This window comes from Eublepharis macularius, chromosome 4 (assembly GCF_028583425.1).
Source record: "Eublepharis macularius isolate TG4126 chromosome 4, MPM_Emac_v1.0, whole genome shotgun sequence".
NCBI classification, from domain to species: domain Eukaryota; kingdom Metazoa; phylum Chordata; class Lepidosauria; order Squamata; family Eublepharidae; genus Eublepharis; species Eublepharis macularius.
In genome coordinates, this window is record NC_072793.1 from 106,107,176 (window position 1) to 106,119,706 (window position 12,531).

The 12,531-nt window shown below is 47.4% G+C and overlaps 1 protein-coding gene across 2 annotated transcripts in view; it reads left to right on the forward strand.

Moving 5' to 3' along the window:
• IARS1 (isoleucyl-tRNA synthetase 1) overlaps positions 1-12,531 on the forward strand; it is a 167,262-nt gene that overhangs the window by 93,008 nt on the left and 61,723 nt on the right. For both annotated transcript variants that reach the window (XM_054975723.1, XM_054975724.1), the window contains exons 15-16: positions 3,724-3,797; positions 6,499-6,693. In XM_054975723.1, the coding sequence (XP_054831698.1) occupies positions 3,724-3,797; positions 6,499-6,693 (269 nt within the window). The remainder of the gene's footprint in view (positions 1-3,723; positions 3,798-6,498; positions 6,694-12,531) is intronic.

Consider the following 12,531-nt stretch of genomic DNA (forward strand, 5'->3'; position numbering starts at 1 on the left):
AGGAGGGGTGGGTGACGGATCACTGGAGAAATGGTTTGTGTTTTATGAAACAACCCTCCCGTCCCCATCCCAAACTCTTAGTGGCGTCCCCACCTGCAGCCCACCCCTCACTCTGTTGTCCGGGGCCAGCTCTGCAGTGCAGCCTGTAACCGTTCGTCCTCCTTCCCCTAGGACAGTTAGTGGTCCACATTTCAACGCCTCCATATGGAGGCACTTTTGGGCCCTTCCTAATGACCCCAGTGTGGTGCGGTGCCATGCCTGTAATGTCCTGGTGCGCAAGGGCAAAAACACGAAGCACCTGTCGTCAACGGCCCTGAGTAGGCACCTGAAGATGCACCACCCAAGCCTGTGGTCTCAATCCTCGCCCAGCAAAACATCCATTGGGGGGAGAAAGGGGGCGACCAGCTCTTCTGAGCAGGGATCAGTGGGAGGGTCACCAGAATCCACCCCAAGCAAGAATCCTTGCCCTCAGAGTGACGCTGGTGGGAGCGGAGCGCTCAGGCAGGCCGCACTTGCGGAGGTTGTCCCCTTGGGGTCTGGGACAGCGCCGCTTACAATGGCGAGGTTGAGGGCTCAGTAGGCGGGCCTTCATGTCTTGGCAGAGACAATTGCCCTACATGGCTTGCCCATATCCATCGTGGAGTATGTGGGCTTCCGCAGACTACTAAAGCATCTTGCCCCTTGGTTCTCCATGCTGTCACCACGCACCCTTGCCCGTCGAGTCCTGCGGGTATCTTGAATGAGGGCTAGCACATTTGGGTCAGGGTTAGCCAGGCCCACTCCCACTGCTAACAGGCTTCTGAGGCCTTGCTAGGCCTTCCTGGCACAGCCAGATCATCATGACACCTCCTTTCTGCGAAGGCAGGAAAGTGGGTGATGCTGGCGGCAGCCTCCTTTGGGCACTTGTGCAACAGCTCAGGAGCTGTTGCACATGTAGTTGAGCCACACAGTGGCCCTATCCATTGTAAACGCTGTGCCGTCTGAGCAGGGGGGAATGGGTCCCTTGACTCATGTCCTTTCCACAAAGGCAAGAAGGTGGCCGATGTGAGCTTCTGCTGCCGCCCCGTTTCTTTCTCTCCCTCTCTGGAACCACTCTGACCTGTCCTAGCAACCTCTCCTGTCCCGTCCATCCCCTCCTTTCCATGAAGGCAGGACGGTGGTTGGTGTGTGGTGGTGCTGCCCAAACTGTTATGAGTAGTGCCCATACTGCCTGCACAGGTGATGTGTCTCAGAGTGGTGTGGAACTGCTCTGGCCCTCCTCATTTCTCGGGGCTGCTGGTCCCTCTTTCTACCTCTCCCTCTGTGGAACCACTCCAACCCTTACGAACGACCTCTCCTGTCCTCCCCATCCCCTTCTTTCCATGAAGACAAGACGGCGAGTCATGTCAGCCGCTGCTTCACAAGGGACTATCATGTTACTGCTCCTTCCTTGGTCATGAGGGACAGCTCAGCTGCGATTGCACAGCCGATTGTACCGTAAAGGGATACAGCACGGTTGCACAACATGGTGACTCCTCTTTCAGTGGGACTGACTGGACCCCTTTGAGCTGGGTGGGAATGTGTCCTGCGACTCCTGTCCTTTCCGCAGAGGCAGGAAGGTGGGCGATGGCAGCTGCTGCCACTGCCCTATTTCTTCCTCTCCCTCTCTGGGATCACTCTGACCACTCCCAACTACTTCTCGCTGGGGAGCTTTCCAGTTCTCGGTCCATACCTCTCCCTCCCAGGTACTGCCACGATCCTTCCCCACCGCTTTCACTGCCCCATCCCCACCTTCCGCAGGGAGGTGGTTGATTCCAGCAGCCGCTGACGGATTGGGGTCTTCCCATCCCCCTCGCAGGATCTTCCAGGTATGGCTTGTTGCCATGGCCGGAACCCCTTGGTCTCCCTCTCCCTAACCACGTGGTGACTGCAGTCATCAACCACCTTGCTGTGTAAGTCGATAAGTGTTCACCTCCAACCCAGAGGCCTGGTGGGCGGGCACATGGGGGGTGCTGCCAGCAAGCAGCCAGACCCCCTCCCCCCAAGAGGGGAGGTGGCCTGCCACTGCTTCCCCGATCCCACCAGGCCCAGCAGCCACAGCAAGGTCACTCACCTTGCTGCGTAAGCAGATAATCTGTCTCCCTCCAACCTGGAGGCCTGGTGGGTGGGCACATGGGGGGTGCCACTGGTGAGCGGCCAGACCCCCCTGCCCCTGAAATGGGAGGCAGCCTGCCACCACCTCCCCGAGGCCCCCAGGCCCAGTGGCCACAGTCATCAACCACCTTGCTGTGTAAGTGGATAAATGTCCGTCTGTGACCTGGAGGCCTGGTGTGGCGGGCACATGGGGGGTGCCGCCGGTGAGCAGCCAGACCCCCTGCCCATGAAAGGGGATGCGGCCCACCTTCAGGACCACTGCACGGGGCCAAAGTGAACTGGGGAGTGTGGCTCCTTTTGTCTTGAATGGGAGTTTCCTGGGGGCATCAAATTTGGGAATGTATAACTCCGAGATCCATATTGCAATCTTGACCAAACTTGGGTGATGGCTGGAGAAGAGCCTGCTGCACATTCCCTGTGAATATGGGCTCTCTAATTGCTAAGGGGGCCGCTCTTGCGTTGATGAACACCGGACACCGGACACGTTCATTAACGGGACGTTTGGTTCCGTTCGTCTGTTCGTGTTCATCATCGGGAACGAACGACGAACAGCCTGATCGGGTTTTTTTCCCTGTTCATGCCCATGGCTAATCTAGAACACACTCAGTCTTGCTTTGGGACTCTTGGTCAATCAAGCCTGGGGACTGCAATTTAGTTATCACTGCTGAATTTGGGTTGCACTAACAGGAAGGTTATCTATTTTTTTTAGAGTTATAACAAATCTCCACAGCAGCTTACAGTAAAAACAAAATTGCTATATAGCAAATAACTAATAGGCTTTAAAGCTTTGGATTTAGAGATGTGAAGGCAAAAAAAAAATGGAATAAATTTTTTGGCGGGAGACCTTTTTCAGCTTTTCCCGTGGAAAAGTTGGGATTTTTTACAGAACGCTGAAAAATGAAATAATTCTTTGAAATGAGTGGAATGTTTTAGACAATATTTTACTGAAAATATTTAACATGAATGCCTGAGAACTTTTTTCATTTTTTTCCAATGGAAATTTTGAAGAGCACGGAAAAACCTCCTATGAATTACTCCCACCCCTTTTTTGGAATGAATGGAATGTTTTTAATACGTTTTACCAAAATTGTACAATATTTTGTTTTTCAGCTGGAAGAATTAGGACATTTGGGGGAATCATGAGAACTTAGTGGAATGTGCTAAGATAACATACAGTGCAGCAGTTTTCTGCTCCTTGCTTTAATATTGGATTTAGTTGCTCTTTTCTTTGAAGACAATTAAGTTATTTGTAGTTTTGTATTCATTGGCATATTTGTTGAATATAATTTTATATGCTAACTAAGTTCTCAATGATTGTATATGTACTTATGATCAAGCTGTGGCTAAGTTTAGTGCCAACTGAAAATGCTCTGTTTGTTAGGCCTTCAGAAGGATGTTTCCATTCTCTGTGTAGTTTGATTCTTGAAGAGAGTTTATCTCCATTTTGAAAGATCTTATTTAAAACTTTCTAGTTAAAGATATAGCACAAATTTAGTCTTTGCCATTATATCCATCAGCTATAGGCTGTTTAATATTGCAGTATTGTTTAACTTTTGATAAATACTTCTTCATACCATCTTTTCAATACAGGTGGTTTGCGTTGGGTCTGTAGCAGAGCTGGAGGAGCTGTCAGGCGTGAAAGTCACTGATCTCCATAGGGAAAGGTTAGTGATTATGATAAATTCAAGTCAGAGGATATGATTTTATGGTTTCTAGGACTACTTGTCCAGGCTGAACCTATTTTTAAAGCATTCTTCAGTTTAGCATGTAGGAAGTGCTGTTTGTCCAGACCAGTACAAACTAGCAGATAGTCTTTCTTCCTTTTTTTTCTTCATGAAAAGTGAGTAGGCGAGCGATCTCTTCAGAATTTTCTTTTCTGCTAAAGGAACAGTTTGCTCTGCTAGTGTTGCTAGTCTTCTAAATAATGTGGTTTGTGTTATATCATTTTCATCCTGCCTTTCCTTTAAGGAGCTCAGGAGGCATGCTTCCTTTACTTATTGCATTCTCACAACAGCCCTGTGAGGGAACTAGGCTGCGAATATGAGATTGACTCCAGATCATCCACTGGTGTTCATGACAGAGTAGGGATTTCGAACCTGAATGTCCCAGGAATCCAACACTGTAACCACTACATCTCTGTATTTTGTCATGCTGGGAAGTCACTATATAATTTTTAAAAGTCTTGCTACTTATAAAAGAGGTGTGGTCAAGGCTACCACATGTACTGGTTACTATGATGTCACAGGTGTCCCATTGGCAAAAGCCAAAAGTTGACATTCATAATTCCATCCTGTTTGTACTTCAACTTTTGTGTTTTGGGGTTTGTAGAATCCAAGAGGGATGCCTTGCATTATCATTTTTGGAACACACATTCTGACTTTGAATTCTCTGACTGCTCGACATAGTAACTATAATAAGCCAGATAATTTACTGAGAAGTTAACCATATAATAAGCCAGTTAATTTACTGAGAAGTTAACCATTTCTTGCTCTATTTATCTATGCTGCTACCATCTACACCTTTCTCTGTCAAGATGCTGAGGACTGTTGAGTTGGCTTGCAAATTGAGGTTGGAATGGAGAGCAGCCCTATATTAACTCAAGTGTGAAGTGCATGCATGGCAACATTTTTTTTACCTTTTGGATATATTTTTTCAATAGCCTAAATTCAGCTTTCTGGTTCGAAAAGTGAGTGTGCGCCCACATGTCTCTCAGGGTTTTATGCTGTACATGTTGAGTGAGTAAAAACCTATTTTGAGAAGGCTTTCACTCATTTCAAAGAAAAGATACTTCATATAAGGGTCTTTTATGCAGTCTCCTAAACTTTCCAGTCTTTTTCAATGGTGAAATATTCTCAGGGATAAGAACAGCAAAAAGTCCTATGTCTTTCCAGATTTTTCCTCCACTCTCTGTAGACATACATATCTCAAGTTAGGGCTCACAGCAAGTCTGTGTTCTTACAAGCAGGATGTTGTGCCCTAAAAAAAAAAATCAGTATTTTTCAGATTTGGTTATCGGGAAGTCATACATATCAGTATTTCCCTATATTTGGGTCCTCCAATACTAGTTTGGTATTCAGATCCGCATTTTTTGTGGGAGGGAGGGGGGAGAATTTTGAAATTAACTAAATCCCTTATTCTGTAGGATAATCTTTCTCAGGGGTTGGAGTGGCAGTTGTTCATGCAAATTGCAGTGAAGGAACTGCTGCCTGTCCACTAAAGACCCCCCCCCCCATTTCGGGAAGATTGAGTCAAGGGATCCGGTTCTGTAGGCCCTGAAACAAGGTGTCCCCAGCTACTCTTTATTGTTTCCTATGAGGGGGATATCCAGTGCTTAAACCAGAGCAGCAAAAAAGCCTTAGCCAAACACACAAAAGCAAACACTGACCAAAAGCCTTCCAATCTAATAAGAACCTACAAAACCCAGCAGTACCAGAGAATCCCAGTAGAACCAGTCTTGCAGCAAAAGCAAAAGTAAGGCACAGTCAAAAGCAGCCCAAAGCATACATACCCTTAAAAAAAATCTCATTGTGAAGTTGCCTGCAGCCAGGCCAATGTTTCTGTGGGCTTTGAAAGAATCATCATGATTGGACAGTCGGTTAAGCATCCCCTAACGTGTGCTGCCATTTACTTGTGATAGTTGTCTCTCCCCCCTCCCTTTTTGCCTGGGAAACCTTCCAAAGCAAGAAAAATAAGCTGCTGCAACCTTTGAAATGCCAGCCCTGGTTATTCCTGAATATTTTCAGAAATCAGGGTCAGAATACTGGTATATTTGAGAATCTTGATCCAGATTTCTGAAAATGTATATACTTTTCAGCTATATTTTAAAGCTGAAAATACTGAACTGCACATCCCTAGATGGAAGTTCAGAATCCATGTTGGTACAGGTTAATGTGTCTTGCACTCTAAGAAGCTCTCTCTTAGGGGCTAGCTTTTTGGTTTCCATGATTTCCTATGTAGTAAATCCTTGGATCCTGATGAAATTGTACCGTGCAAGAGAGTGGGTCAGAAGATTTTATTCTGATTATGTGATTCATTGGTGATTGTGGGTTGTTTTAAATGTTATTTGGATATCTATTGACCATCATACTTTGAAAAATAACTTAGGTGCATTTAGTGTACTACTCAGTCTGCAATACCAGAATTCTATAGTACAAGTAGATTTATGCTAAGTAACTGAGACCTTTTAAATGCTGAAATGCTTTTCTGTGAAAATCTGTGAAAGCATATTGTGATGTATCTGGTATAGAATATTTAGAACAGCCAATGCCTTTTACAATATGATTCACATAATGCTAATTTTCTATTTGTATAACTGAAATTCAGTGTCTAAGGTGTGTTGCTGGAATATTCTTTTTTTCCCTTTAGCGTTGATCAAATAACTATTCCTTCACGCTGTGGCAAAGGTGTATTACATCGCGTTTCAGAAGTTTTTGACTGTTGGTTTGAGAGTGGGAGCATGCCTTATGCCCAAGTCCATTATCCATTTGAGAACAAGAGAGAATTTGAAGAAGCTTTTCCTGCTGACTTCATCGCAGAGGGCATTGATCAGACCAGAGGATGGTAACTTTTTGTCATTAACTTATACAGTGTAGAGCCTTTGTCAGTCTGAATAATTTGGCCACCAGTTTATCTATAATTTATAAGCAAGTGCTCAGCTGATGTAGTTTCATAGACACAATTTGTATGAAAAGCTTGGAAATGTGAATACTGTTATTAGAACCACTGTGTGTTAAGTGCTTTATGGAATGCCGATGTGAAATTGTAATTCTTCTGCTCAGCCTTAAACGCATCATATAGAGAGAAGCCAGGGACTGAGGTTAGTTAGGATGGCAGAGAGGAAGGGGAATGGGACAGGAAATACTATGCAGTGAAGCTATTTCCACTTTTTGCTTGAATTTGAGTTCATCTTCGTTCTTCTGTGCCTCCACACATGGGGACTGCGCAGGCGCAGGCCAGCCGCCGGAAGATTCTTTATCACTTTTTGAGCTCCGAAGGGGCCGTTGGTCGCGTGCCTCAGCGACCGTTTCCCGCCCAAACGGTCACATGCTCTAACAGCGACCAACGGCCCCTTCCCTCAGTTCTCTTCTTGCTGCCGCTTGAAGTGAACGTCTGCTTCGCAGCTCTGTGCTTATTAGTGAAGGATTGATTATTTCAGTATTGACTCAGATTTTGATTTGACTTACTCTTCTTCTGACTGATTTCGGACTCGGTGTGTATTGACTTGGACTGTTATTTGATGACGCGTGTTGCCTTAATCCCTAAATGGCCTCTAAGGCCTTATTCAAGCACTGTGCTCAGTGCCAAATGAAGATGGCCCAGACCGATGGGCATGATCTGTGTCTGTTTTGCCTTGGGGAGGGTCATAATGTCCCAGCTTGTAAAGTCTGCCAGAAGTTTACCCATAAGGCCAGACAAGAGAGGTCTGCGCGCTTAAAGGCGTCGTTGTGGCAGAAAGTGCTGGATGGAGAGGAAACTCCCAGACCCCCTTCGGTGGCGGGGAAAACTCCGCTGTCCTCCCCAAAGGCTAGCCACCCCTCTACTCCGTCCGAAAGGCACTCTAGAGCGGGTTCATTGGCGTCTGCTGTGTCGACATTTTGACCGACAAGTAAAGCAGCCTCAAAAGCGGGGTCGCAGGTGGCGATGTCCCCGAAATCGCCCAGAGGGCCGGCGTTGTCGAAATCGGATCCGAAGAAATCGGCTTCGGGATCGGATCCGAAAGGATTGGATCCTACCACTATGTCAACTCCAACGCCGGATCCGAAGTCTACCGTGGTTCCGAGACCAGAGACCGCTGGAAAAAAATCGACCACCAAAAGGGCTTCGGATCCGAGGACCAGCTCGGAACCGTCGTCGAAGCCGAAGAAATCCAAGCATCGGCACTCTTGGTCCCCAAGGCGCAAGTCAGCAGATGAGGTTGTGCTGGTATCTCCATGCACGCCTTCGCCTCATCTAAATTCTCTGAACCGTTCCGCTCCGGAGGAGGAGGTGCCGGATCTGGGTGCATTCGTTGTGGTCTCGAGTGAACATCGTTCCCCGTCATCGGAACCTATCCCAGCTGCCCCTCGTCGGAGCCGACGTGCAACCAGGGAGCCGTCCCCTGCGTCTCCGGCTTCTTCCACTCGGAGTCAACGCCGTTTCTCCGATGTGGAAAGCGTTGGTTCCGAGCGTTCCTTGGCGTCACGACACCGGCAGGCCTCCTATATTCCACCTGCATACCATTGCCAATGGAAGGGGGCCCCTGCGGGGTATGACTCCTCGGATCCGAGGCCATCAACATCTAGGCAGCGTGAGTGGCTACCTCCACCGTTTCCAGCAGATGAGGTGTCGGCCCCTGCTTCTGAGGAGGAGGAAGCTAATGTTGACTACGAGTATCGCTCTGAGTCATTGTCGGAACCTTTTCCAGATGACAATGTGGGCCCGAGTACGAGTTCCCCGTATGAGGACCTCCATATCTACGCTGACCAGATGGCCCCTATGGCAAAGGCGTTGGAGATTGATATTACTTCGGCCATGCCTAAGACGAAGGACAAGCTCCTGTGTCACATCTATGGTGACAACCCAGCTACGGTGGGTTTCCCTATGTTGGAGAGCGTGGAGGAGATAGTGGAGAAGGTGTGGAAGGTGCCTTCGGATCTGCCAGCTACATCAAAGCGGATTGAGCAGATGTACAAAATCAAGCAAGGCACGTGGCAATCCCTTATTAAACATCCTCCACCATCATCCTTGATTGCTGAGGAGGCACTGAACTGCCTATGTGTGTCTCGCCATCAAGGGCTGTGAATAATACCATGGTTGAGCTAGAGGAGGAGATCATATCTCTCTTGGCCAAGGGTGCTGTGGAGAAGGTGGCATACAAGGAGTCTGAGAAAGGCTTCTTTTCTCGTTTCTTCCTGGTCCCCAAAAAGGATGGGGGTGTACATCCCATTCTAGATTTAAGGGGTCTTAATTCTTTTCTAAAAGTGACAAAGTTTAAAATGGTCACACTGTCTGCTGTAATTTCCTTGCTAAAGAAAGGGAATTGGTTTGCTGTCCTTGACTTGAAGGACGCCTATTTCCATGTTGGAATACTAGAGGAGCACAGAAAGTTTCTGGGCTTCGTTTGCGAGCGAAGGGTGTTCCATTATAGGGTGCTTCCCTTCGGCCCGTCCACAGCGCCACGAGTATTTACCAAGTGTGTGGCGCCTGTGGTATCCTTCTTTCGAGAGGAAGGCTGTACCATCTTTCCCTACCTCGATGATTGGGTCATCGTGGCAGATTCTGAAGCTAGGCTTTTGCAAGATGTGGAATTAGTACTGAGCACTTGCAAACGTTTGGGTCTGCTGGTAAATTTTGATAAATCAAAACTGGTACCCGGCCGTAAGTTCTCTTACATTGGTGCAGTATTAGACTCAGTAGCGGGTAAGGCACTACTTCCGCAGGAAAGAGCTAGGTCTCTAAAGGGATTGATCTCCATGTTTAAAAGAAATCGTTTCCAACCTGTGCGCATGATACAATGCTTACTGGGCCATATGGCAGCTGCTACCTCAGTGGTACCCTTTGCGAGACTGCATATGTGTCCGCTTCAAAATTGGTTTGTGCGGAGGTACAATGCTCTGCAGCACCCCCCATCTCTCAAATTCTCCATACCCAGGGTCATATTATCCTCGCTTGATTGGTGGCTGTCGGATGACAACTTGTTTAAGGGAACCCTGTTTGGCTACCTGCATCCAGAGGTTACAGTGACCACAGATGCATCCTTGCAAGGATGGGGGGCCTATTGTGGTGCTGTATGTGTACAAGATGTATGGTCAGAGAGGGAAAGAAACCTGCACATTAACGTTCTTGAATTAAGAGCTATTCGTTTTGCACTTGTGTCCCTTGCAGCTCTTCTGCAGAACCGTCAGGTGTTGGTGCAGACGGACAACACGGCTGCCATGTATTACCTAAACCAGCAAGGGGGCACAGCATCTATGATTCTCTGCAGGGAGGCCACGCTCATTTGGGAATGGGCGATCCAGAATGGTGTGATGCTTCGGGCTATACACGTAGCAGGGTCAGACAATACTCGAGCAGATACCCTCAGCAGAGTACACATGTTGGACCACGAGTGGGAACTAAACGTAAAGTACATTGGGCCGATCTTCCAAATGTGGGGCCAACCGAGGCCCAGATACTTTGTTCACGGGCGGGGAGCAACCCCCTCTCTATTGGGGATGCCTTCCAATTTACATGGACCCACAAGTTGCACTATATGTTTCCACCATTCCCGCTAATACCAAGGGTGTTATGCATAATAGAGAACGACAATGTAGATTGCATTCTGGTAGCACCCTTCTGGCCAAGGCAGGTGTGGTTCCCCAAACTGTTACAGATGTCCGATCAAACATATGTGAGTCTACCTCCCAGGCAGGATCTTCTGCTGAACGGGAGCTTGTTCCACCACGAGCCCAAGAAGTTGCACCTGTCTGCCTGGTGGATTCTACCCCGCCTGTAACTTATTCTGAGCAAGTGGAGAAAGTCTTGCTTAATGCAAGGAAACTCTCCACTAGACAGACTTACAAAGCTAAGTGGCTTAGATTTGAGACTTGGGCAGTTTCAAAAAAAGTGGTGCCTGTTAGTAGTCCCTTAGGGTTAGTCTTTGACTACTTATGTCATTTGAAAGACCAAGGGCTTAGGGTCACCTCTCTAAAAGTACACCTTGTGGCAATATCCACATTTCACGATGAGGTTGATGGTTGTACTGTGTTCTCACACCATAAATCTCGTCAATTTCTGAAGGGGATGTTTAATCTCTACCCGCCTGTGTCACCACTAGTGCCTCAATGATCTCTCTCCCTAGTACTATCTAGGCTGATGCTGCCTCCCTTCGAACCTTTGGCTACATGCCCTCTGGACTTGTTGTCCTACAAGGTGGCGTTTCTGGTGGCTGTAATGTCTGCCAGAAGGGTTAGCGAGTTAGCAGCCCTTAGGGCTGACCCTCTGTTTCTTCGCTTTCATACAAATAGGGTGGTTTTGCGACCGTGCCTTAAGTTTCTACCCAAGGTAGTGTCCACCTTCCACCTGTCGCAGGAGATCACGTTACCTGTGTTCTTTCCGAATGCATCTACTAAAGGAGAAAAGGCCCTTCACACTTTAGATTTACGGAGGGCCTTGGCCTTTTATTTGGACAGGACAAAGGGCTTCCGTAGCAGTCCCCATCTTTTTGTCTGCTTTGGAAGTAAGGACAAGCGTCACAAGGCATTGTCCCAAACAGTGTCCCGATGGATAGTGTCGGCCATTACTAAGGCCTATGCTCTGGCCAGGGTGGATTGTCCACTGGGGATCAGTGCTCACTCCACACGGTCTCAGGCAGCTTCGTCAGCACTTATCAGGGGTGTGCCGCTGGTTAACATCTGCAAAGCGGCTACGTGGTCATCTGCTGACACGTTTGTAAAGCATTATGCTATGGATGTTAATGCAGAGCAAGATGTTGCTGTAGCCAAGGCTGTCCTCCACTCCTTGTTCTCATAACAATACGATTGAATGCCTTACTCCAATGCTGGAGAATGGAACTTTGTATATGTATATATGTATATAGTTTATTGAACAACTTTAATGGTTTTTGAACGAGTTATCTTGTGCTACTATTTTTGGTACATAATAAAATTGAGTTGGATTTCACCCCACCTTCCTTATTGTGTGAAGCTTGGTACTCTCCCATGTGTGGAGGCACAGAAGAACGAAGATGAAAACAGGGTTAACATACCTATAACTTATGTTCATCGAGTTCTTCTGTGCTGACACACATCCCTCCAACAACAACAACAAAATGAAAATTAAAGGTTATGTATGGGATAGCGGCAGCAAGGATGAACTAAGGGAAGGGGCCGTTGGTCGCTATTAGAGCATGTGACCGTTTGGGCGGGAAACGGTCGCTGAGGCGCACGACCAACGGCCCCTTCGGAGCTCAAAAAGCGATAAAGAATCTTCCGGTGGCTGGCCTGCGCCTGCGCAGTCCCCATGTGTGTCAGCACAGAAGAACTCGATGAACATAAGTTACAGGTATGTTAACCCTGTTTTCTCACCTATGCTCTTTTAGATGTATATGAGGCTGCTAAATAAGTTTGCCTGAGCTATGGGGTTGAGGGTCATCAATACGCCAGTTGGGTGTAGTGGTTAAGAGTGCGGGACTCTAATCTGGAGAACCAGGTTTGAGTCTCCACTCCTCTACTTGAAGCCAGCTGGATGACCTTGGGTTAGTCACAGCTTCTAGGAGCTCTCTCACCCCCACCCACCTCACAGGGTGTTTGTTGTAGGGACAATAATAACATACTTTGTAAACCACTCTGAGTGGGTGTTAAGTCATCCTGAAGGGCGGTATATAAAATTTATTATTAATATGTAGATATCACCCTGCTCTGTATTTCATTATCGAAGTTT